Source organism: Pongo pygmaeus, chromosome 2 (genome assembly GCF_028885625.2).
Source record: "Pongo pygmaeus isolate AG05252 chromosome 2, NHGRI_mPonPyg2-v2.0_pri, whole genome shotgun sequence".
Lineage (NCBI taxonomy): Eukaryota > Metazoa > Chordata > Mammalia > Primates > Hominidae > Pongo > Pongo pygmaeus.
In genome coordinates, this window is record NC_085930.1 from 33,251,403 (window position 1) to 33,275,198 (window position 23,796).

The 23,796-nt window shown below is 38.8% G+C and overlaps 1 protein-coding gene across 6 annotated transcripts in view; it reads left to right on the forward strand.

The window, feature by feature from the left end:
* The first annotated feature begins 6,148 nt into the window (after positions 1-6,148).
* TFG (trafficking from ER to golgi regulator) overlaps positions 6,149-23,796 on the forward strand; it is a 44,311-nt gene continuing 26,663 nt past the window's right edge. For 2 of the 6 annotated variants that reach the window (XM_054479903.2, XM_054479908.2), the window contains exons 1-3: positions 6,149-10,245; positions 15,044-15,270; positions 21,447-21,530. In XM_054479903.2, coding sequence (XP_054335878.1) covers positions 15,087-15,270; positions 21,447-21,530 — 268 coding nt within the window. In that variant the 5' untranslated portion in view covers positions 6,149-10,245; positions 15,044-15,086. Of the gene's footprint in view, positions 10,380-15,043; positions 15,271-21,446; positions 21,531-23,796 lie in introns of all 6 variants that reach the window. The other 4 variants (XM_054479902.2, XM_054479907.2, XM_054479904.2 and 1 more) reach the window with 2 other exon arrangements.

Here is a 23,796-nt window from a genome sequence, read left to right on the forward strand (position 1 = left end):
ACTTGTTAGAATGGCTATGATCAATGATGTTAAAAGATAATAAGCGTTAGCTAGGATGTGGAGAAAATGGAATCCTTTTACATTGTTGGTGGGAATTGAAATTGGTACACCCACTATAGAAAACAGTATGAATGCCCCTCAAAAAATTACAGAGAGAACTACCATATGACCCACAATCCCTTTGCTGGATATATATCCAAAGGAAATGAAATCAGTACTTCAGGGAGATATTTCTGCTTCCAAGTTTATTGTGGCATTATTCATGATAGCTAAGATATACAAAACAACATAAGTGTCCATTGAAGGATGAATGGATAAAAAAATTATGATATAGGCACACACACACACACACACACACACACAATGGAGTACTATTCAGCCTTAAAAAAGGAGGTGCTGCTATTTGTAATAACATGATTAACCTGAAGGATATTATGATAAGTGAAATAACCCAGACACAGAAAGAAATGTACTGCATGATCTCACTTATATGTAGAATCTAAAAAGAAGTCAAACTCATAGTAACAGCCTGTAGAATGGACTGGGACTGGGAAGTTGGGGGAAAGGGGAGATGTTGGTCAAATGGTACAACATTCAGTTATAGGATAAATAAGTTCTGGAGATATAATGTACAGCATGGTGACTATAGTTGATAACAGTGTATTATACACTTGAAATTTGCTGGGAGTAGAAAAAGCAATATTCACAAAGCGTATCTTTTACAAAAGCAAAATCCATAATTCCCTAACTTTCACTATTGTCTATTTTTCCATAATCTCTATGCTCTTTGTCTGAACACATAAGAATTTTACCTAACTAATGACAATACATGATTTGATTTTCACTTATTACCTAGTTATGCAGTCTTCTTAATGATTGCATAATATGATATAACTTACTAAGTTGTTTCCCTAGTATTGTATATTTAGATCATTTTAATATTTAACATTGTAGTGACACTGTGATGAATAAACTAGTACATGTATTTTTTCCTTTCTTTTTCATTATTTCCTTAAAGTAAATTCTCTTGACTCAGATAAATGTGCCAAATTCTCTTGACCAGATAAATGTAAGACCCTAGTGTATATTGGTATATTGTTTAGAAAACATTGCAAGAATGTATAATGTCATCAACATTTGGAGGACCACAAACTTTTTTAATATAGTTGTTTATTGCAGTATTTTCTTATTTATAATTTTGGCCCATTTTCAATTGAGGTATTGTAAATTTTTTTCTCAGAAATTTGTGTTTCTTATCTATTATAGATCATAGCCTTTTAACTATTACACTTGGTGAAAATATTTCTTCCAGTTTATTGTTTTCTTCTCTTTTTAGAATAGTGAAATGACTACTCTGGATTTGATTGGAAATGTCCAAAAGATTAATAGAGCATTTAGGATTTTCTGAGTTTATATGCCCTTACCCAGGCAGAATAATTTTTCATGTTAGATTAAGAAATACATTAAGAACTATGCAGAAACTTCTAAAATGTAGAACAGTGGCATAAATATGCCACGTGAGATCAAATGACTCATGTATGATGCATGACATGTCTAACCCTTCTTTACATCAGATAGCAGTTGAGTGGGGTTCCATGACAAAGTTATTTTTTCCTTTCAAATGTTTTCTGTCTCTCTGTGTCCACCTGCCTTTTCTTAAAAAGAAAACACTAAATCTTGGAGAAGTTTTATTAGCAATTATTAATTAGAAAAAATTTTAAAAACCACAAGGAGGTTCAAAGTAATGTTACATGTGTGTCATCTACATTACTTCATTTACTTATGTACCTGTTATAATGTGTACTTGAAAAAAAGATATAAAAGCTGCTGAAAAACTGATTAAGAAGTCAGGAGTAAGGGAAAATAAGAATAGAAACAAAAAGTATGAAGCCAGGGATGAGAGTGATACCCAAGAATCATAATCTTGTAATTTTGCTAGGAATCAGCCACAAATTAGACTGTAAGCTTTTTAACACTCAATGTAAATATAGAAATATTATACAAGTCTATCTCTTAACAATTAAACCAGAATTTCTTGGCAAAAATACAATTATTTTGACTGTACATGAAATTGGCATTAAGTTTCTTTGAAAAGGTGCATTTGAATATATTACCAAATCAGGGGCAAACTATGTGGAATGAACAGAGACCAAGATGAGATTGTTATATCTCATTTGTAAATTCAGTATATTCACATACGTGCCTGCAAGTCTGCTAAGTGCATACACTGAAAAGTTATGTATAATCAGTGTTACTCTGAAGTTACACAATACTATGTACACATAAACACACAATTAATGCACCACAGGAAACTTTAGTATCAAAAGTGGATCAGTGAGGAGTTTTTTTGTTGTTGTTGTTTGTTTGTTTGTTTGTTTGAGATGGAGTCTCGCTCTGTCGCCCAGGCTGGAGGGCAGTGGCACCATCTTGGCTCACTGCAACCTCTGCCTCCCTGTTTCAAGTGATTCTTCTGGCTCAGCCTCCCCAGAAGTTGGGACTACAGGCACGCGCCACCATGCCTGGATAATTTTTGTATTTTTAGTAGAGACGGGGTTTCACCATATTGTCCAGAATGGTTTCAAACTCCTGACCTCGTGATCCGCCCACCTTGGCCTCCCAAAGTGCTGGGATTACAGGCTTGAGCCACTGGGCGGGGCCTTTTTTTTTTTTTTTTTTTTTTGTCTTTTGTCTTATATTTGTGTTCCTTAATTTTGACTGGTGAAATTAGTTTTCATTTTGCTTGTTTGCTTTGGTAGAGGGTTTGCTTTTTTCATTTTTAAATTAATTTTATTGGTGTATGATTTACATACAATAAAATACACTCATTTTAAGTGCACAATTAGATGAATTTTAACAAATTCATACACCTGTAAAACTACTGTGCCAGACAAGATTAAACATGTTTCCATGACTGCATAACATTCCTTCATGCTTCTTCCCCTATTCTAAGCCCCAGGCAATCACTGATCTGCTTTCTATCATCAGATCCATCAGATACACACAGTTCTGTCTCTTCCAGAATATCACACGAATCATACAGTATATTCTCTTCTAAGTCTAGGTTCTCTCACTCAGGATGTTTTTGAGATTCATCTATATTGTTGTGTGTATCAGTGGTTAGTTTCTTTTTATTGCTAAGTAGTATTTAATTGTTTGGATATACCACAATTTGTTTATGCATTCACCAGTTCATGGGCATTTTGTTGTTTCCAAGTTTTGACTATTATGAATTAAAGCGCTATTAACATTGTTATACAAGTCTTTGTGTGGATATGTTTATTCTCTCTCTCTCTTGAAATACCTGGCCATGTGCAGTGGTTCACGCCTGTGATTCCAGCAATTTAGGAGGGCAGGATTGCTTGAGCTCAGGAGTTTGAGACTAGCCTGGGCAACGTGGTGAAACCCCGTCTCTGAATCTAAAAAAAAATTAAATAAGAAATATGCAGTGAAATTGCTGAGTCATAGAGTAAGTGTATATTTACCTTTATAAGAAACCACCAAACAGTTTTCTAAAATGTTTGTACCATTTTATGCTCCCAACAGCAATATATGAAAGTTTTGAAGTCCAATTTGTGAAGTATTTCAGAAACTGAAAATAGGTTATTTATATTTTTTGTAGGCCGCTGATCATGTTTCTAAAAAAATTCCATATATGCTAACCCTTTAACAAACAGAAGAAAAAGGAACGCAGAGTGGTATGCCCTAACGCTGTTATCCTTTACAAAGTATTTCTCATAGAACTATAGTTCAATTCTTATCTGTATTTTTCTTGCAAACTTGCAAGTTGGTGCTTTTGTACACGTGGAACTGTGACCTTTATAATTTGCTGAACTTTAATATAAGCCGCTATGAAGCCACGATATAACTACTGAGACTTTATGGACCTTTGTGATAAAAAAAAGAAAATGATATTTCTAGCCCTGTACTCAGTAGGCAACAGCAGGGTAAAGAAGAATTCTGGACTGGGAGTTGTGGTCTCAGCTATAAGTTATGTGACTTGTGGCAAGACATTTACCCCATTTACCCAGGCATCAGAACCTGAGGCTCTGTCGCTATAAAGGAACTGGCAAGACTAGGTGAACTCTAAATTTGCTACTATCTCTAAAATTTTGTGAATCTAACTGCAGACTGAAATTGTTCTTAAATTAACTTAAAATATTTTCCCATCTAAGTAACACATGAGTATGTTTTACTTAAAAGAAAAACAAAAAACCCAACAACAAAGAACAAATTAGTTTTCCAGATAGAGCTAAAGTCCTCTTTGACCATTACCACCAAATCCAAGCCCCTGTTGTCTTTTTCCTCTTCTCCCCAGAATTAACCACTGTAATGGGCTTTGTGTGTAAACTTTCAGATTTTAAGAAATATGTGCATACATTATACACTCATAGCAACTCATAGTCTTGTGTACTTTCTTTTACATAAATGGTATAAGGAACTGTGTCAGTGGTCCCTAAGACCACTCCCAGGTTTGATGAATCACTAGAAGCGCTCATAAGATTCGGCAAAGACTCACATTCATAGCTATTATTTATTATGAAGGGATATAAAGTAAAACCAGCAAAGGAAAATGTTGCATGGGGAGAAGTGCGAGGAAACCAGAGCAAGCTTCCAGGAGTTCTCTTCCAGTGGAGTCACATGTGATGCACTTAATTTCTCTGGCAACAAACTGTGACAACATGTGACATATTGTCTACCAGGAAATCTCATGAAAGATTCATTAATCAGGGTTTTTACTGGGGCCTGGTCACATAGGCACCCACTGCCTGGCATATACCAAAATTCTAGACTTCAAGAAAGCAGGTATTCTGCATAAATCACATTGTACAAACAGTTTAGACACAGTTCACCATTCTTATCAAATAATGGGATGAGAACACTCCTAAAATCCAATTTCTCAGATACCAGCCAAGGGCCAATCTTGCAAGTGGGCCTTTCTGAGGACAGCAGATTCAGGCTGCTACATTAACTATTTTCTGCACACTAATGTAACTTTCTAAAACTTGCTTTTTGCACTCATCAAAATGTTTTTGATATCTAACTGTATGCATGTGTACATTTCTTTCAATTGCTCTATAGTCTTTCACTTGAAAACAAAACATTAATGAGTTTGCTCTTATGTGCAAGCGTTTCTCTGGTACACTGCAAATGAAATTGTTGTGTCATAAGGCATTTTAGATGTTGATACAAACTAATGTTCCCACAACAAAGCATGAATGCCTATTTTGCTGCATACTTTTTTTTTCAAAGTGTTATGTAACTATTTTATTTTTCTCAGATGAATATATGAAAAATGGTAGCTCATTGTGGTTTTACTTTGCATCTTTTAAGTCTCTCTTTATTGAAATGGCTTTTTGAGAATGCTGTTTAATTATGCATTTATATGGAGGGACTAAAAGCAGGATCCTTGGCATAAGTGTTAGATTAGAGACATGAGTGTCTCCAAGTACCCAGAGTTTGATTTTGTCTCTGATATGCATGATTCCTAGACTCTGGCAACTAGGTTTCTTTTACTTTTCTTTTTCTTTCTTTTTTTTGGAGACAGAGTCTCCCTCTGTCACCCAGGCTGGAGTGCAATGGCGTGAGATCATGGCTCACTGAAGCCTTGACCTTCTTGGGCTCAAGGGATCCTCCTGCCTCAGCCTCCCAAGTAGCTGAGACTACAGGTACATGCCACTATGCCTGGCTAATTTTTTTGATTTTTATTTTTAGTAGAGAGAGGGTCTCACTATATTGCCCAGGCTGGTTTCAAACTCTGGGGTCAAGTGATCATCTTGCCTTGGCCTCCCAAAGTGCTGGGATTATAGGCATGAGGAGCCACCACAATGGGCCTCGGTTTCTTTCTTTTCTTTTTTTTTTTGGAGATGGAGTCTCACTCTGTCACCCAGGCTGGAGTGCAGTGGCACGAACTTGGCTCACTGCAACCTCCACCTCCCAGGTTCAAGCAATTCTCCTGCCTCAGTCTCCCCAGTAGCTGGAATTACAGGCGAATGTCACCATGCCCGGCTAATTGGGCCTAGGTTTCTTAAATGAGCCTAACAAAGCTACTCTTGATCAAATGAAAAGTTATATCTTCTTGCACATCTTGTGGCATTTGTATGAGTCTGCTAGGGCTACCATAACAAAACACCACAGACTGGGTAGCTTAAACATCAGAAATTTATTTTCTCATAGTTCTGGAGGCTGGAAATAAAAATCTGGTAAGTTTGGTTTCTTCTGAGGGCTCTCTCCTTGGCTTGCAGAAGGCTGCCTTCTTGCTGTATCTTCACATGGCCTCGCCTCTGTGTGCACCCATCTCTGCTTTCTCTCTGTGTGTCCTAATCTCCTCTTCTTATAAGGACATCAGTCATACTGGATTAGGGGCTCACCCCAATGACCTCATTTTAACTTAATCACCTCTTTAAAGAATCCATCTCCAAATACAGTCACCTTTTGAGGTGGTTCGATATATGAATTCTGGGGGAAGGATGCAATTCAGCTCACAATTGCATTTCTCTTTCAACTTGAAATCTGACAGGTAATTTAGCAGAGAGGTAACTTAGCACTGTCTCCAGGGGATGTAAAGGAAGAAAAGTGAATGATTTCAAATTACTAAGAGACAAATCCTACATGGCTAGGGAGCAAGGAACTTACCCGTTGACAGCTGATCCTTTTGTTTTTTCTGGGAGCTTGTCCTGTAAAGTGGTGGGAAACTTAGTTTTCATTATTTTATTCAATAACTATGTATTGAATGTCTAGATCAGCCTCTAGGGATACCAAATCTAGGAAGAACTGCCTTTGAGAGTAGTTTCTCTAAAGAGGGGTTGGACATAGAGCACCATGGTAAGGCAAAAGCATTTTAGGGATTTCATGGATGTGAAGCTGGTAGGATAGGTTGAAGTATTTTGCTTAGCTAGTACTAAGAATCACTCACTCAAAGGTACAAAGTAAGAAAATCGTTCCTTTCTCCTTCATTATCTCTGCATAGGGTGGCAGCTTCCTATGTTCCCACAAGCAAATCTTTACATTTAGCCAGTGGAGGTGAGGCTGAGCTGACTAACTGGCTCGCTCCTGTTTGGTCCTCATGATTCCCCTTCTGTTTGGAGTTCTCTTTTTTAGCTAGCTGCTGCCACAACAGAGCTGATTCTTGGCAAGGGACATAACTTCTCGTTGGAAATTCTCATCCCAGGAGGAATGTACACCCTTTCCTTGGTTCTTCTGAGGGTATATAAGATGACTCAAATTTTCAAAATGATTTATACTAAGTACTAAAGAAGAACATGATGAAACATAGATTTTATCTAACTTGTTAACAGGGCTCATAGTCTTTGTCTCATCTCTTGTCCAGTCTGAGAATCCCGTTTTCATTCTTAGGATTTTTCCTCCCTTTCCATGTGAGGAGTTTCAGCCACACAGACTTACAGGGAGGAAGAGCAGGTGGTAGGTAAGTTGGTTGGTTGACTCCTTCTCTTAAAACCACAGTGTAAGTTTTAACCCTTCTTCAGATGAAACATGGAAAATAACCTGTGTAGTGCAGAATCTCATATCTTTCCTTGCTACAGTCTGAGTCAAAAATATTTCCTTGCACTCCTTCTCCTTCCTTCACATATCCTCAACTTTAATATACTACCATTAAGCAGTATTTTCTTTTTTTTTTTCTTAGCAGTTCCTTGGAAGAAATGAGTAGTATTTTCTAGTTCAAGACTGTGCTCAGTGTTCATTTAAAACCAAATTCATCTAGATGCAGAAAAGAAGGCCAGTATGTATCTACAGATATAGTAGAAGAGACCCATGTTCTTGGTAAGTGAGGTAACTGGTTCAATTCAGGTTATGGCTCTGTCACTAGTTATCACTTGTATTTATTGGGAGCCTAAGTACATAGATGTGCATCAGATTCGACTTGAGAAATCACCAGAACCCCACCTCTCAAGTTCCATAGAAGTAGCTGGGAATAGGCTTTACCATTAAACAAGACTTTACTGATGGCTTGGGGATGAAGCATGAGGGAAATTACAACATAAAGATCCTCAAGTTGCTTTCAGAGTCCATGAGCTTCATGAGCTCCAGCCTTTCCACAAGGCCAGCTTATGGGTGCCTCTCTTCCTAGCGCACAGATGACCACAGTGTAACAGGGACCAGCTTATTTCTCCTCAGTAGCAGGACTCTTGAGTGCCCCCTCACTGGGGATCCTCAGCAGATACTCTTTTCACCTTATAATAGGCCAAGGTTCACCTCCTTATCTCCCGCCTCAGGATCTGACCTCTTTTTAGTTTAAATATACTACTGTAACAGTAGTATAATTCACTTCCTTCAGGGAATATTTTACCTTTGCCATATGGTTGTGGTTTTACCCCATCTCAAACCATCTTAATGACATCATAATACTATTATCTGACAGCAGTGCATCTCTCCAAATCTGTATTATTCAGTTTTAAAAAATAAGCAATGAATAACATTCTTTGGAGAGCAATCAGGAACTGTTTTTCATTTCTTCTGCAGTACTCCACTCCATTATCCCTGCAAACAATTGCTCAAAGGTCAGTACAACTGTTGGAAAATACAAATCAGAAGTGAACAGTGTAAACTTACATTATTTCACTCTCAAACAGAAGTTTCAGAGACTTATAACTGAAAAAGATCACTCTACTTATGGTTGTAAAAGAACGTATCTTCTCACCCTGAAACACCAGAATTTACTCCAGGTCCTTTAGGAGTATCTGGTGTTAAAGCAAACTAAATATGGCCTGAGAAGGACTCCATACTTCTATATTTGGATCCTTGTGGATGAACTGTAACCTAGCTTATCAGACAAGACTGAAAACCTAACTTAGGAGTATGCTCTCTTACAATAACCAAGTCTTGGCCAATTGCAGCCGCCACACTTCAATCACTCATAGACAGCTAAGTGTTCAAATAAGGCCAACGCCAACCTGTAACCAATCCAGCTGTTTCTGTACTTCACTGCCGATTTCTGTACGTCATTTCCCTTTTTTTGGTCTATAAATCTTCCACCACGTGACTCTGCTGGAGTCTCTGAATCTGCTGTGATTCTGGGGGCTGCCCAATTCGTGAAATCGTTCATTGCTCAATTAAACTCCTTTAAATTTAATTCAGCTTAAGTTTTTCTTTTATAACTGGTAAACAACTGGAGACCAGGTAGGGTCTAAATGCTTCATTCATCGGCTTAGTCCCCACCTTAGAAGTGACAAACATTCTCCGTTTGGCCAAACTTCAGGCTCCTGGGCCTTCTCCTAAGACCATCTGTGCATCTTCTTGTAAAACTCAGTTTCAGCAAAGAACCTTGTTAAGTCAGTGTAGTGAGAATCCCTCACCCTTGATCGGGTTCCTCATCCTCCACCACCCCCAGGTGATGTCTGTTATCCTGGCCTATCTTCGTCTAGAATCCCGTTGTGTTGGTTTAGCCAGAATCTCCCTTGCCCCTGATATTTCCTCTTAGTAATTTTCCATCCACTGACCAACTTCCACCCCTTGGCTATAAATTCCCACTTACTCATACTGTATTTCTATTTGAACAGGTAAGGGAGAAGGGAGGAGTATGTAGGACACACTTAAATGCCTTATCCTCTAAAAATCACTCAGGAATCTTTAGCCTCGATTTCCCAGCTTTCGTCCTTTACACAATTACAGATTTGTCCTTGCTCATAAACGCTGTAGGTCTTCCCTGCTGAATTGGAAACTCCTTGCTCACAAAATGATTCACCCCCATTCCTAGAACAGGACTTGGCAAAGCGTAGGCTCCCAACAATGAATGAATGGATTTGTAGAAGAAAAGGTTTTTTCTTTTTCAGCTGTTACTACAATGGTCAACAATAACGACAAAAACCACTTAAAGTTGGACAGCCGTCTACTGCAACCAGCTCTCAAAAAGTCTAGAACAGCGCACTACGCCCCGCCCATTGGCGAGAAACGGAAATACACGCTTTCGAGAAAACCGGAAGTGCCTGGTCACGCCCCGCGCATGCGTGCATCGGGGCCGCTCACGCTTCCTAAACCCCGTCATCCAGTGAGAAAGCAGGGACTCTTCGGCCGAGGCAGCCGGGACCCAGCCAGCCCTGCGCCTGGCGCCGTCGCGCATGCGTCCTGGGTATGTCCACTCGCAGTAAGGAGGGGCGAAAGGACATTTTTTTTTTTTTTTTTTGCTCCCGCCTCTGTTCTTCCCCCACCTGCCACGTACAGAGCCCGAGTTCTCGCTAGGCTTGTTGGGTCAGCGCGATTGGCCGGGGCCCACGCGAGCCTGCGAGCGAGGTGCGGCGGTCGCGGAGGGGCAACCAAGCGGGCCGTGACCACCGCCTCCCCGCGACGTCCCAGTCCAGTGGCCTCGCGTCCTCCCATTCAGTGGAGACCTGCGGAGAGGCGGCGGCCGCGGCCTCCGCAAGCCGGTATGGCCACTGGAGACGGGGGTTGCGGCCGCTCTCTCCGAGGAGGCCGGGAGACTAGGAGGTGCTGGGAGGGCCTAGCTCGAACCGCCTGGCGGCTGGGGTCGGAGGCACTGAGGGAAGGGGCTGGAGGGAGGAGGGGGCGGGAGGGAGGACGAGGCCGGGGGGAGGACGGCCGGGGCCTTGCATGGGGGGAGGGGAAGGGAGGTCGCGGAGGGGGAGGGGAGAGAGGCAACCCCTGGCCGCGCTGGCCAGGAGGCGCGCCTCGGGGGCTCCGGGAGGCGAGTGCGCCAAGCGTTTGGATTCAGAGAAGAGGGGCTTTGGGAGGTCTGGGGCGGCCGGCTCCCAATCCCCGAAGGAGCTCGGAAGGGTGTGGAGTGGCGCCTACGGGAATAAGTTGATTGGGGTCACTGAATTGGAGCCTCGTTCCTTGGCTAAGTCAGCGCTTAATCAAGCGCCAGCTGGAGGCCCAGCCTGGTTTTATAGTGATGATTCTAGCTAACTTTAAGAGGTTGCTTTGCTGGACACTATAGTAAGTATTTTGGATGCACTGTCTCATTTAATCATCACAAGGATCTCTCCAGATTCAGATATTGTTGTTTTCATTTCGAATGTGATGAAAGTGAGCCTTCGAGGACTTAAGATCACATAGCTTAAGTAGTGAGAATCTTTACCGTCTTGCTACAGTGCCTCTGAGGCAGGATTTGAGGCCTCTTGGCATTTTTTAGATTAATTACAGGTTGATTTGGCTTAGTATTTCTTGAAGGAAACTGCTCCCCTCAGGAGGTGCCTAAGCCACAGCCTCTGAAATTGAGCAGGGTCTTACCCTTAGAGGTAGTAGAACCAGAAGTTTGGCCACTGAACCTAGAACCTGGTTCAGGAGGCAGTCTTCTTATATGATCTTGGGCATGTCAGATTATTCCCAGTGCTGAGAAAAGTGTTCCTGGTGGAGGGTTATATTATACAAGTTAGAAGCCGAGTCATTTCTGGACTTCAGAGGGGGTGGGGCAAGGACAAGATGGGAGAAGAGCTTGTCGTAGGGCTCCTACTGGCAGTTCTAGGAACTAGTTGTTAATACCAGTCTCTACTTTGGAAGAGAAAATGAGTACCAGAATTCTGTGTATGAAGTAATGTTGGGATGGGATTTCCCCTTGAAGGGAAACTTTTGTTGCACACTTACTTTTGAGATACTTTTGTGTTTACTCTGGGGAGATGACTGCAAGAGCAAACGACAGCTTTAGGAAAGAAGCACTGGTTCCTGGCCACAAGATGTTTATAGTCAATGGGAAACACAAAAAGTGAATTTGCAGGCAAACATGGCAGATAGAAAGTATACGTGACTCAATTTTTTTTTTTTTTTTTTTTTTGAGACGGAGTCTCGCTGTGTCGCCCAGGCTGGAGTGCAGTGGCGTGATCCCCCGCCTCACTGCAACCTCCGCCTCTTGGGTTCAAGCGATTCTCCTGCCTCAGCCTCCTGAGTAGCTGGGATTACAGGCATGCGCCACGACACCTGGCTAATTTTTGTATTTTTAGTAGAGACAGGGTTTCACCCTGTTGATCGGTCTGGTCTTGGACTCCTGACCTCGTGATCTGCCCGCCTCGGCCTCCCAAAGTGCTGGGATTACAGGTGTGAGCCACCGTGCCCGGCCCTCAAATTTTAAATCCATTGAAATTGGGCAACAAACCCATACCCCAGTCAGAAGGACATACCATCAATTATATTCAAAGCTGGAATTTTTTTCTTAATTAGGAGTGTGTCTGATGGAAGTCACTTCTAGCTACATAAAGAAGGTAACAGTGTGAGGGTCGGATGTAAAAACTGATCTATATTATAGCTTTCTTCTCCCATAATTTAAAAAATTTAAACAAAGTCTTTAAATTCTATATGTCAGGCACTTTTCTAGGTGCTGCTGGGAATAGATAGTACCAGCTCACTGAAGCTAAGCACTGGTTCCTTTTACATTATTGCTGGTTTACACTTCTTGTAGGAAGAAGGTAACAAATACATTGGTTTAATGAAAGGTCTTCATTACTCTTAGGCTGCCAGAGCAAACAAGATGGAATATTTACCGTCTTGGTGAAGTAATTATACTTTGGAGCTTGGCACATAGTAGGTATTTAATAAGTAGTTCCTGAATGCAGAAAGCATTGCAGAAGGCATTGTAGAAGGCGAAGAGTTGGTAGTATGGAGATTTTTGTTAATCACTTGTCTTCATGAGAAGTCCATTGTGAGAACTGGCAGATAAAAAGCTAACTGTATTCTTATTTTGCGTTAAGATAAGCATGGCATCCCTAGAGTGGAATGCAGTTCACTCTATTCTGCATTGACCTTAGAATGTTATATTTAGTTTTAATGACCCATTTCATTGAAGATTTATTAATAAAATATCTGTTGAGAGCATGGTGAGGGGTCTAGAGATATTAATTTAAGGACTAGTTAGATGGAAGGACCTAGCGTATTTATATGAAGAGTAGTAGGGCATTAATATATAATATTCATATTATAGGATTCATGAAAACTTTTTTCAAGTACTTGAAGGGTTGATATGTTGGGGGAGTAGGTGAGTGCTTTCACATACCCCGAAAGAATAAAGAATAATTACAGAGAAGTGTGGTGTTAATGAAATAACAGATTTAAGAGGAGGAAGTAGAAAGCTGCTAGTGGTAAGGCGGGAAGTTGAAACTAGAATGTGGCCAGTATTAGTTTGTAGGACACCTTGAAAAGTCTCAAGAGATCATTTTCTTGGGGCAGGAGGAGGAAGGAGTTGATGCTTAGAAAATGTTCAGCGATTATAGATAACATTCAGGAACATCTTGGCCTTAAGAAGAGAGATTAATCCATTATTTGATAAGTATATCCTCCCTTATTATCTAGCAACTATTTAACTGGCTAGAGACCTTCGACATTATTTTGAATTTAAAATTATATAGTCATGGCTGGACTTGGTGGCTAACACCTGTATTCCCAGCACTTTGGGAGGCCAAGGTGGGTGGCTCACTTGAGGTCAAGAGTTCGAGAGCAGGCTGACCAACATGGTGAAACCCCATCTCTACTGAAAAATACAAAAATTAGCTGGACATGGTGGCGCATGCCTGTAGTCCCAGCCACTCAGAAGGCTGAGGCACGAGAATCCCCTTGAACCCGGGAGGCGGAGGCTGCAGTGAGCTGATAGCGTGCACTGCACTCCAATCTGGGTGACAGAGTGAGTCTCCAGCTCAAAAAAAAAACAAAAAACAGTCATTACAGGATAGTCATACTGAATAAAATTAAAGATTAAAATAAAACCTAAGGGAAAATTCTGTAACAAATTAGTGTATAGTGGCTAGTTGTTTGATACTGTCTTATTTAATAAAGTATACAGTCCAATCATACACACCCACCCAGGTGGGAGAGTTATGGAGTGTGCAGCACAGTGGACAGTCTTTAAAAAGTTCTGGTGGGTGTTACTAATTTGTCCTTTCTCCTTCAGTTCCCCCACATAGAGAGGAAATTAAAGACATACTCATGAGTTCTTTCTTAGAAAAACTTGAGGCTCTATTTGAGTATTCACACGTAACTCTCTCTTCAGAGTCAGCATTTAGAGTTTATAGGATAATAGAGTTTTGAAGCCAGTAGTTATTTTTCCCTTTATTTAACAGCTGTTGAATGACTCTTGTCTGCTAGGCACTGTTGTAGGCTCTGGGAATATGGAAAACATAATTGTTTACTTCCTACCATCAAGTGGAAAAGACAATAAAAAGTTATAAATTTTTAATGTCTGGTAGTGTTAAGTGCTTTGAAGAAAAATAAAGCAGGATAAGAAGATAATGACAGGGGAGCCATTTTAAATTAGATAGTTAGGAAAGACTTCTCTCAGTTAACACTTGATGAGGAATCTGAATCATATTAGGGGTATCAGAAAGGGTCAAGACAAAAGGAAAACTTGAAGTATGGGTATAGCAGGGGTGAGTGAAGAAGAGAGGTAGGAAATGAAGTTAAATGCTTGGCCAGGGACTGGAGGCCAGATGATTTTATAGGTCTTGCTTTTTGAGATGAGAGTGCATTGGAAGGTTTTGAACAGAATGACACTAGGTTTTACTTAACAGTGTTAACTCTGGTGTTCTGAGACTAGATTAAAAGTGGGCAAAGGTAAAAAGCAGGCAGACTTGTTAGGAGTCTTTTCCAGTCATTTAGGCAAGTGATGATGGTGGCTTGAATCAAGTTGATAGCAGTGAAGGTGCTGAAGTGGTTGGACCCCAGAGTTATTTTAAGGCAGTGGCAACCATATTTTGTTGGCAGTTTGGATGTAAGGTTTGAGAAAAAGAGATCAACCAAGATTTTTTTGTCTTATACAACTCAAAGGAAGGAAGATAAAGAAGCCTCTAGGAGAGGCAGGTTTTAGGTGGAAGATCAGGAATTTATTTTTAGATATATTAAGAAAAATCTAAATGGTAATGTCAGATGAACAGTTAAATATGAGAAAAAATAATAGTAGACGTAAAATAAAAGCTTATTTTATTATCCCTACAGGAAAATAATGTTGCCTCCAGACCATTTTAACATAAATATGGTAACATGGGGATAATGAATCTTTTGGAGGCTAGAGTTTCTTAGCATCTAATAGTAGCTTTGCTCTCAACTTTTAAGGTATGTTTTGTTGTTTAATTATGAAAACCACTTTTATCAGTCTTTCTCTAGAGTTGTATATATAGAACATCCTGGAGTCCACCATGAATGGACAGTTGGATCTAAGTGGGAAGCTAATCATCAAAGCTCAACTTGGGGAGGATATTCGGCGAATTCCTATTCATAATGAAGATATTACTTATGATGAATTAGTGCTAATGATGCAACGAGTTTTCAGAGGAAAACTTCTGAGTAATGATGAAGTAACAATAAAGTATAAAGATGAAGGTAAGAGGGTTTTTAAAGCTATTTTTTAAAGTCCTTTTTTTAAAAAAAAAAAAAAAAAAAAAAGAGCCTCTGTTGCCCAGGCTGGAGTACAGTGGTGTGATCATAGCTCAGTGTCACCTCAAACTCCTGGGCTCAAGCAATCCTGCCTCAGCCTTCCAAAGTGCTGGGATTACAGGCATGAACTGCCATGCCTGACCTTAAAGTCTTAAGTATTGTATGTGTTATTTTGCCCATTTTTATTGGACTCTTTCCCATCCTCTCTTCATGGTAGTTGAGACCTCACTTTCTTGTATTGAATGTGATGTTCCTGTAGTTACTATAATTCGCTTATCAGTTAAAATTAGCTAAGTGGGGCCGGGCACAGCGGGTCATGTCTGTAATCCCAGCACTTTGGGAGACCGAGGTAGGTGGATCATTTGAGGTCAGGAGTTCAAGATCAGCCTGGCCAACATGGCAAAACCCTGTCTCTACTAAAAATACCAAAAATTAGCCGGGCGTGGTGGTGTGCGCCTGTAATCCCAACTACTCGGGAGGATGAGGCAGAGAATTACTTGAACCTGGGAGGTGGAGCTTACATTGAGCCAAGATTGCGTCACTGCACTCCAGCCTGGGTGACACAGCAAGACTCCATCTCAAAAAAAAAAAAAAAAAAATAGCTAAGTGGTTTATTACAAGAGAGTTTTAAGTGTTAGAACATTTTCACATACATTTTTACAAGCATTGTTTTCTCCTTTTGTCCATATAATTCTGGTTTCTTTTAGCTTAAAAAAATTTTTTTTCTATTTTTATTTCCCAAAATGAAAGGTTTTAGTATGTATTGAATGAAAAAGGATTTCATGGTCAACTAAGTAAGGGAAAGCTTGTTTAAACAAAGACAAAAGTGTTTCTTTATTGTAGGAGTTTTCAGATTATGTAATACGTTTATATACGTTTTCAGAAGTTAGTAGTATGCAGTGTTCCCAGACTCATTTGTTGACAAAATTATCTTTATGGAAATAGGTTTTGAATGAAAAATGTTTCAGCAAACACACTGAGTAGAATTATAGTAGTAGACTGTATTTCCTATTCTTTAACCTGCCTTCTTTGTTAACATCTCTGCTGAAATTTTCTCTTTAGGTGGTTACCAGTGTTTTTTACTGTTGATCTTACTTGCAGTGTATTTAATCTTGACCTCACTATTTAGCACTGCTACCCACACCATCCTTGTTTTTAAATACTTTTACCTCTTAATATCTCTGACACTGCTTAACCTAGTTTTCTTATCACTAACAGTTTTTTCTCTGTCTGTGTTAGGGTTGGCTTAAAGTAATGCCAGCAGATATAATAGAAATCTTAAAATCTGAGTGGTTTAATAGTTGATAAATCTTTCAGGGATCCAGGTTGAAAGAAGCTGTTACCTTCAACACATGGCTTATAAGCTCACCATAGGTACTGACATTGGCAGACAGATGAGTGAAGACAGAGTATGAAGAATCATATGGGAGATTTTACTCACTAGGCCTGATGATGTTGTATGTCATTTCTGCCCTTATGACATTGGTCAATACCCAGTTACATGGCTCTGCTAAGATGCAAATGGGTTGGGAAGCATAGTTCCTGGCTGAGCAGCCACTTAGCACAACTTATACTGTGGAAGAGAAGTGTAAATCACTGGTGATCAGTTAAATTGACCATCCAGCTAAAGGCATAATTCTCCTTTGTTTTTGTGATGTGTAGTCTAAGAGTACCCAAAACAAATTTTTGGGAGTTGCCCATGTTAAGAAACAATAAAGGACAGTACTTTTTTTTCTGTTTTCTTAATGCTTATCATACATTGATTTGCACCTCTGTGACTTTGAAATGTGTGTCTTAATTTGATCAGTGAATTTTTTTTTTTTTTTGAGACAGGGTCTCACTCTCTGTGAGTGTGCAGTGGCATGATTATAGCTCACCGTAACCTTGAACTCCTGTCCCCAAGCAATACTGCCACCCTGGCCTCCCAAAGGCATAAGCCACCATGCCCAGCCTACAATTCAGATTTTTAACTTTTTTTTTTTTTTAGCAAAGTCCCAAGAGTGCTTTTTTTTTTAAAAAAAATTTGTTTTAATTGACAAATAATAATTGTACATATTTATGGGGTACATAGTAATGTTTCATTACATATAATGGGATTAGATTGGGGTAATTCACATATCCGTCACTTCAAATATTTATTTCTTTGGGTTAGAAACATTCAATATTCTCCTTCTAGCTATTTGAAATTATATAATATGTTATTGTTAACTGTAGTCATCCTATAGTGCTATAGAACACTGGAACTTATTCTATCTAGTTGTAATTTTGTGTCTTTTAATAAATCTCTCCCTATCCCTCTTTTCCCCTACCCTTCACAGCCTCTACTGTCATCTGTTCTGCTTTTTACTTGTATGAGCTTTTTTTAGCTTCCACATATGAGAGAGAGCATGTGGTATCTTTTTAACTTAATGTCTTCCAGTTCCATCGATGTTGCAGTGAATGACAGGACTTCATTCTTTTTTATGGCTGAATTGTATTCCATTGTGTATATATACCATATTTTCTTTATCAGTTAATCTGTTGTTAGACACTTAGGTTGATTCCATATGTTGACTATTGTGAATAGTGCTGCAGTAAAACGTGAGTGCAGATTTCTCTTCAATATACTGGTTTCCTTTCCTTTAGTTAAATACCCAGTAGTGGCATTGCTGAATCGTGTGTTAGTTCGATTTATAGTTTTTTGAGGAACCTTCATACTGTTCTCCATAGTGGCTGTACTGTTTACATTCCTACCAATAATGTATAAGAGTTCCCTTTTCTCTTCATTCTTGCCAGCATTTATTATTTGTCTTTTTGATAATAACCATCCTAACTGGGGTGAACCTTGTTGTGGTCTTCATTTTCCTGATATGTATGCACTTCCCTGATGATTTGTGATGTTGAGCATTTTTTCATATATTTATTGACCATTTCTATGTCTGTTTTTGAGAAATGTCTGTTCAGATCATTTGCCGATTTTAAAATTGGATTGTTTTTTAGCTGTTGAGATGTTTGAGTTACTTGTATATTCTGAATATTCATCCTCTGTCAGATAAGTAGTTGTATTTCCTCCTATTCTTTAAGTTCTCTTTTCACTCTGTCGATTGTTTCCTTTGCTGTGCAGAAAAGCTTTCCAGTTTGAGATAATCATATTTGTTTATTTTTGCTTTTATTGACTGCACTTTTGAGGTCTTATTCATGAAATCTTTTCCCGACCTATTAAAGAGGTTATCCTTTTCCTAGTGAGTGGTCTTGTGAAAAGTCAGTTGGCCATAGATAACATGGATTAATTTCCAGGTTCTCTATTCTGTTTTATTGTTCTATGTGTTCTATTGATCTATGTGTTCTCTTGATCAATGGGTCTGTTTTTATGTCAGTTCTGTTGGTCTGTGGGTCTGTTTTTGTGCCAGTCCATGCTTATTACAGCTTTGTAGTATATTTTGAGGTCAGTAAGTGTGATACCTTCAGCTTTGTTCTTTGCTCAGTATTGCTTTGACTGTCTGGGGTTGTATGTAGTTCTGTACAAGTTTTATGGTTTGTTTTTAAATTTTTATGAAGAATTTTATTGGTAGTTTGATAGGGATTGAATTGAATCTGTAAATTGCTTTGAGTAGTTTTGTCATTTTAACAATATTTGTTCTTATATAAGCATGGGATGTCATTACATATGTATGCTCTTTGGTTTCTTTCATCAGTGTGTTTTTTTTTTTTTTGTAGAGGTTTTTCATCTTCTTGGTTAAACTGCTTCCTAGGTATTTAAAAAAACTTTTGTAGCTATGGTTAATGGGATTGCATTTTTGATTTTTTTTTTGTATGTGTTTAGAAACACTACTTATTTTTGTGTACTTATTTTGTTTCTGACAATTTTATTGAATTCATTTATTGGTTCTAAGGGTTTTGGTAGAGTTTTTAGGTTTTTGTTTATATAAGATTATGTCATCTGCAAACAGGGACAGTTTGACTGCTTCCTTTCCAATTTGGATACCCTTTATTTTTTTCTCTTGCATAATTGCTCTGACTAGTACTTCCTTAACTGTCCTATTTTTATTTTTTATTTTTATTTATTTTTTATTTTTTTGTCTTGAGACAGGGTCTTGCTCTGTCTCCCAAGCTGGAGTGCAGTGGTGTGATCATGGCTCATTGAAGCCTTGAACTCCTGGGCTCAAGCAGTCCTTGCAACTCAGCCTCCTGTGTAGCTGGGACTGCAGGCATGTGCCACTGCACTCAGCTGCTTCTTCTTAATGTTTATCAAAATGGGGGTCTCACTGTGTTGCCCAGGCTGGTCCTGAACTCCTGGGCTCAAGCAATCTTCCTGCCTTGGCCTGCCAAAGTGCTGAGATTACAGGCATGAGCCAGTGTGCCTGGCCTTTAACTGCCTTTTTTTCCACTTGAAAATGCTTTGCATTTATCTCAAACTGACCTCATTGATTGACTTTCTCTTAAATACTGTTTAGGGCAAAGGTCAGCAAACATTTTCTTTAACAGATCAGAGATAATAAATATTGTAGCTTTGTGGGTCACATAAGGCCTCTGTCTCATCTTTTTTTTACAATGTAAAAACCATTTTTCATTCACAGACAGACCTATAACAACACAGGGATTTTGTCCCTTGGTCACAGTTCATGGACCCTTAGCTTGAGGTGTCCTTGTTGTAGTTTGTCTTCCACATTTAGTTACAACTTTGTAGTAGTATTTCATGGTTTTTTTTCTTTTTTTTTGGAGACAAAGTCTTGCTTTGTCGTTCAGGCAGGAGTACAGTGGTGTGTCTTGGCTCACTGCAGCCTCCACCTCCCAGGTTCAAGCGATTCTCCTGCCTCGGCCTCCCAAGTAGCTGAAATTACAGGCACACGCCACCACACTCGGCTAATTTTTGTATTTTTAGTAGAGACGGAGTTTCTCCATGTTGACCAGGCTGGTCTCGAACTCCTGACCTCAGGTGATCCGCCCACCTCAGCCTCCCAAACTGCTGGGATTACAGGTGTGAGCCACCGCACTTGGCCAAAAAGTTTTTGATTGTTTTGATTTGTGTTCCTTAGATTCTGTTAGACAGTAGAGTGGAGGGATGGCTTAGGTAAAGTTCCTGCCATCAGAGATACTCTGTTTCTGTTGTAGGATCTATGTCTGTTATAGGATTCAGAAAAGAAAAAAAGAACAGGAAGTTTTCTTCTTTTACATACATACTTTATTTTCCTTAAAAAATGTGTTTATGAAAGTTGAACATTAAACAGGTATGTTACGGGAAGTGGGTCTGGCTATAAGGAGCTAAAAACTGTTAGAAAATTCTCAGTTTTGTCATCTTTGTCCAAAATAAATCCACCTAATTAGTGTTAAAGTAGGTACAGCAGAGCATCCCAGAAGTAGTCTTATGGCCTCCCCAGGACAGAACTCCTCCCCACCCAACTGTTTGTGAAGACACCCTGCAGAGGTCCCTGATGAACTCCTTGTCTCTGGCTGCTTTTCTGTTCTTGCTTTCTTTAGAGAATGTATTTTTCCCTTAGCCCTTTGAAAGCTTTTGACACACACAGTTGGTATGCCAATTATAGCATTCTTTATCCCTGAGATCTGGGGGATTTCACGGTCGTAAATACGCACTGTTTTGAATATATAAATATTTTTCTGGGGAGAGTTGATTGTTTTCATCTTAATATCAAAATGGTCAGTGACCTGAAAGAATTTACTGTCTATCCATTCATTAAAGCAGTTTTGCAACAGTAGTGCTTTACTCTACCTATGATTAAGATTTGAACTTTGGGAAACTTTTTTATTTCTTGGTAAAAGTTGTAAATTTTTTGGAATGAAAAGATTTCAGTCTAAACCGACAATTTATGATATTGCTCTCTATGAATCTCTTCCTAGTGATTAATAAATATTAAGGCACTTAATGGATTCACTTTAGCTATATTTTTTCATGTGGATATGTGTAAATACCTTGCCATAAGAGTAATAAGCAAAATTGATTTAGTGTGTTTTTGAACAAATGCATTTTTGCTAGACAAACCTTTAAAGTTTAAGGTTTCTATGGGAGAGTCCAACTATGTTCTACAATCTGCATTTTGGATTTTTAATTTTTACTAGTTTACTGCTTATACAAATCTGAAAATTTAAAAAATTAAAAAAAAACTTTTTTTTTTTTTAAATTCCAGATGGAGATCTTATAACAATTTTTGATAGTTCTGACCTTTCCTTTGCAATTCAGTGTAGTAGGATACTGAAACTGACATTATTTGGTGAGTAGTAAACTTTCTAATAAATTTACTATTTTATTCATTGTATTTTAAAGATGTTTGGCTTTTTTCCTTTTAAAGACTCAGGTAAGCGATAACTTATTCAAATATTATTACATTTATTTGTGTTCAGGTAGTTGTTTTAGATTACTTGAAGCTTATGGCTGTGTATGTTTTTAAGAAAATGATGGAAGTTTAATTCAGTAAGAACAGAATGTTAAGTATGTTATTTTTTTGAAGTTAGGTATAACTTAGGTATCCCTGGTACAGTATTATAGTTTTAATTTAGCTGTATTAGAATTTTTGAATTGTAATTATCTTCCTTTACATTACAGTATGTTGTTACTTATTCTCAGGGCTTAACATGTAAGTCTGATACTTGAGACCAGTAGTCGCCAACCTTTTTGCACCAGAAACTGGTTTCTTGTAAGACAGTTCTTCTATGGAAGCAGGCAGGAGAAGGTTTGGGGATGAAACTCTTCCACTTCGCATGTGCAGTTCACAATAGGGTTCACACTCCTATGTGACTCTAATGCCACTGCTGAACTGACAGGAGGCGGAGCCCACCACTTAACCTCCTACTGTGCTGCCCAGCCCGGTTTGGTTCCTAACAGGCCACAGAGCAGCACTGGGTTGGGGAACCTTGCTTTAGACGGTATTTCCCAAGGGGTACTTAAAGATTAAAAATAGTTCTGATAAAAACCAATAGAGGACTAATTTCAATCTTTTAGATTTTTCTTTCAGATCTTAATAGATATGCAAGGCAGAACTCTTAAGGGACAAGATAGAAAAGATTACAGAGTTAAATGGTAGTGTGATTATGTGAAAAATAAAATGTGTACACTTTTTCCAGCTGTTTTGTTGTTTTGTTTAGCATTAATTTTATTTTTTTTAATTTTGTTGCATGAACCTTAGAGTTCAGTATGAAATATGATCATGTTCTATTGATTTAATTTGTATCTATTTCGTCTCCATTTAGGAAGGATGAATATGAATAATCAGAATTTAAATGTTAATAACAAAAACTGTTTAAAATTATTTAAAATCAAGCTATCTTTTTACAGCATTGAATGTAAAATACTTAACTATTGACTAGGCATAAAGCAGATTAGATAATCTGAAGACCCTTACTTTAAACAGGATCTGCTAGATAAACTTACAAATGTATTTTTTAAATTCTGTAACTCAGCTTGCCCAGGAAAGTAAGGGAAATATCCAGGGAACAAAAAAATAGATGGAACTGAAGGCCTGATGTACCAAAAGCTGAAACTTGGGGTGTTCTTGGTGGTGACAGTAGAGATTTTAGCCTGCATAATTTAAGGACTTGCCATCTGGTGTCTACATGGTGTAGGCCCTTCGTCCTAGTCCCTCAGTAGGCCATGCTTTCAAAAAGAATATTTTAGAAAAGTCTACCTTGATACAGGGAAAGTCAAGGAAGCTTAACTCTTGTACCTTGGGCCATCAGGGGCTTGGGAAGTCTCCCTTGAGGATTCATAATTGTGGTCCTTAGGTGAGTTGGGTTTAAATTTAAACTATCCGTGTAGTTTGGTAACTCCCAAGCCCAGATATTATCATTTTAGAAAAATCTCAGAAGAAAGGCCAAAATCTCTCTTGAGGGGTATATTCTCAATCCAGGTCACATAGGTTTCTCACAGACAAAACCGTAAGACACATGAAGTTGTCACGTAAGCAAGAACCACTGGACACAACTAATAGCAGGATTATATTTTCAACAACTTCAGTTAAGATATGTGATAGTCTACAAAATTTAAAGTTATTTGAGACATAGAAGAAGGAATAAGAATATAAAAGCAGCCAGCCGTGGTGGCTCACGCCTGTAATCCCAGCACTTTGGGAGGCCAAGGCAGGTGGATTGCCTGAGTGCAGGAGTTTGCGACCAGCCTGAGCAAAAATTAGCCAGCTGTAGTGGTGTGCACCTGTAGTCCCAGCTACTTGAGAGGCTGAGGCAGGAGAATTGCTTGAACCTGGGAGGTGGAGGTTGCAGTGAGTCGAGATTGCGCCACTGCACTCAATCCTGGGTGACAGAGTGAAACTCCATCTCAGAAAAAAAAAAAAAACGAGAACGTAAGAGCAAGGTGCTATTGTATTATGGAAAAACAATAAACAGATTTTATAAAGAATTTAAAGTAACTTGGAAATGAGAAATATCATTGAAATTAAATACTAAGTGGATAGGTTAAACACATTAGTCGTAGCTAAAAAGAGAATTAGTGAACTGAAAAGGAAATCCAAAGAAATTACAGAGTAA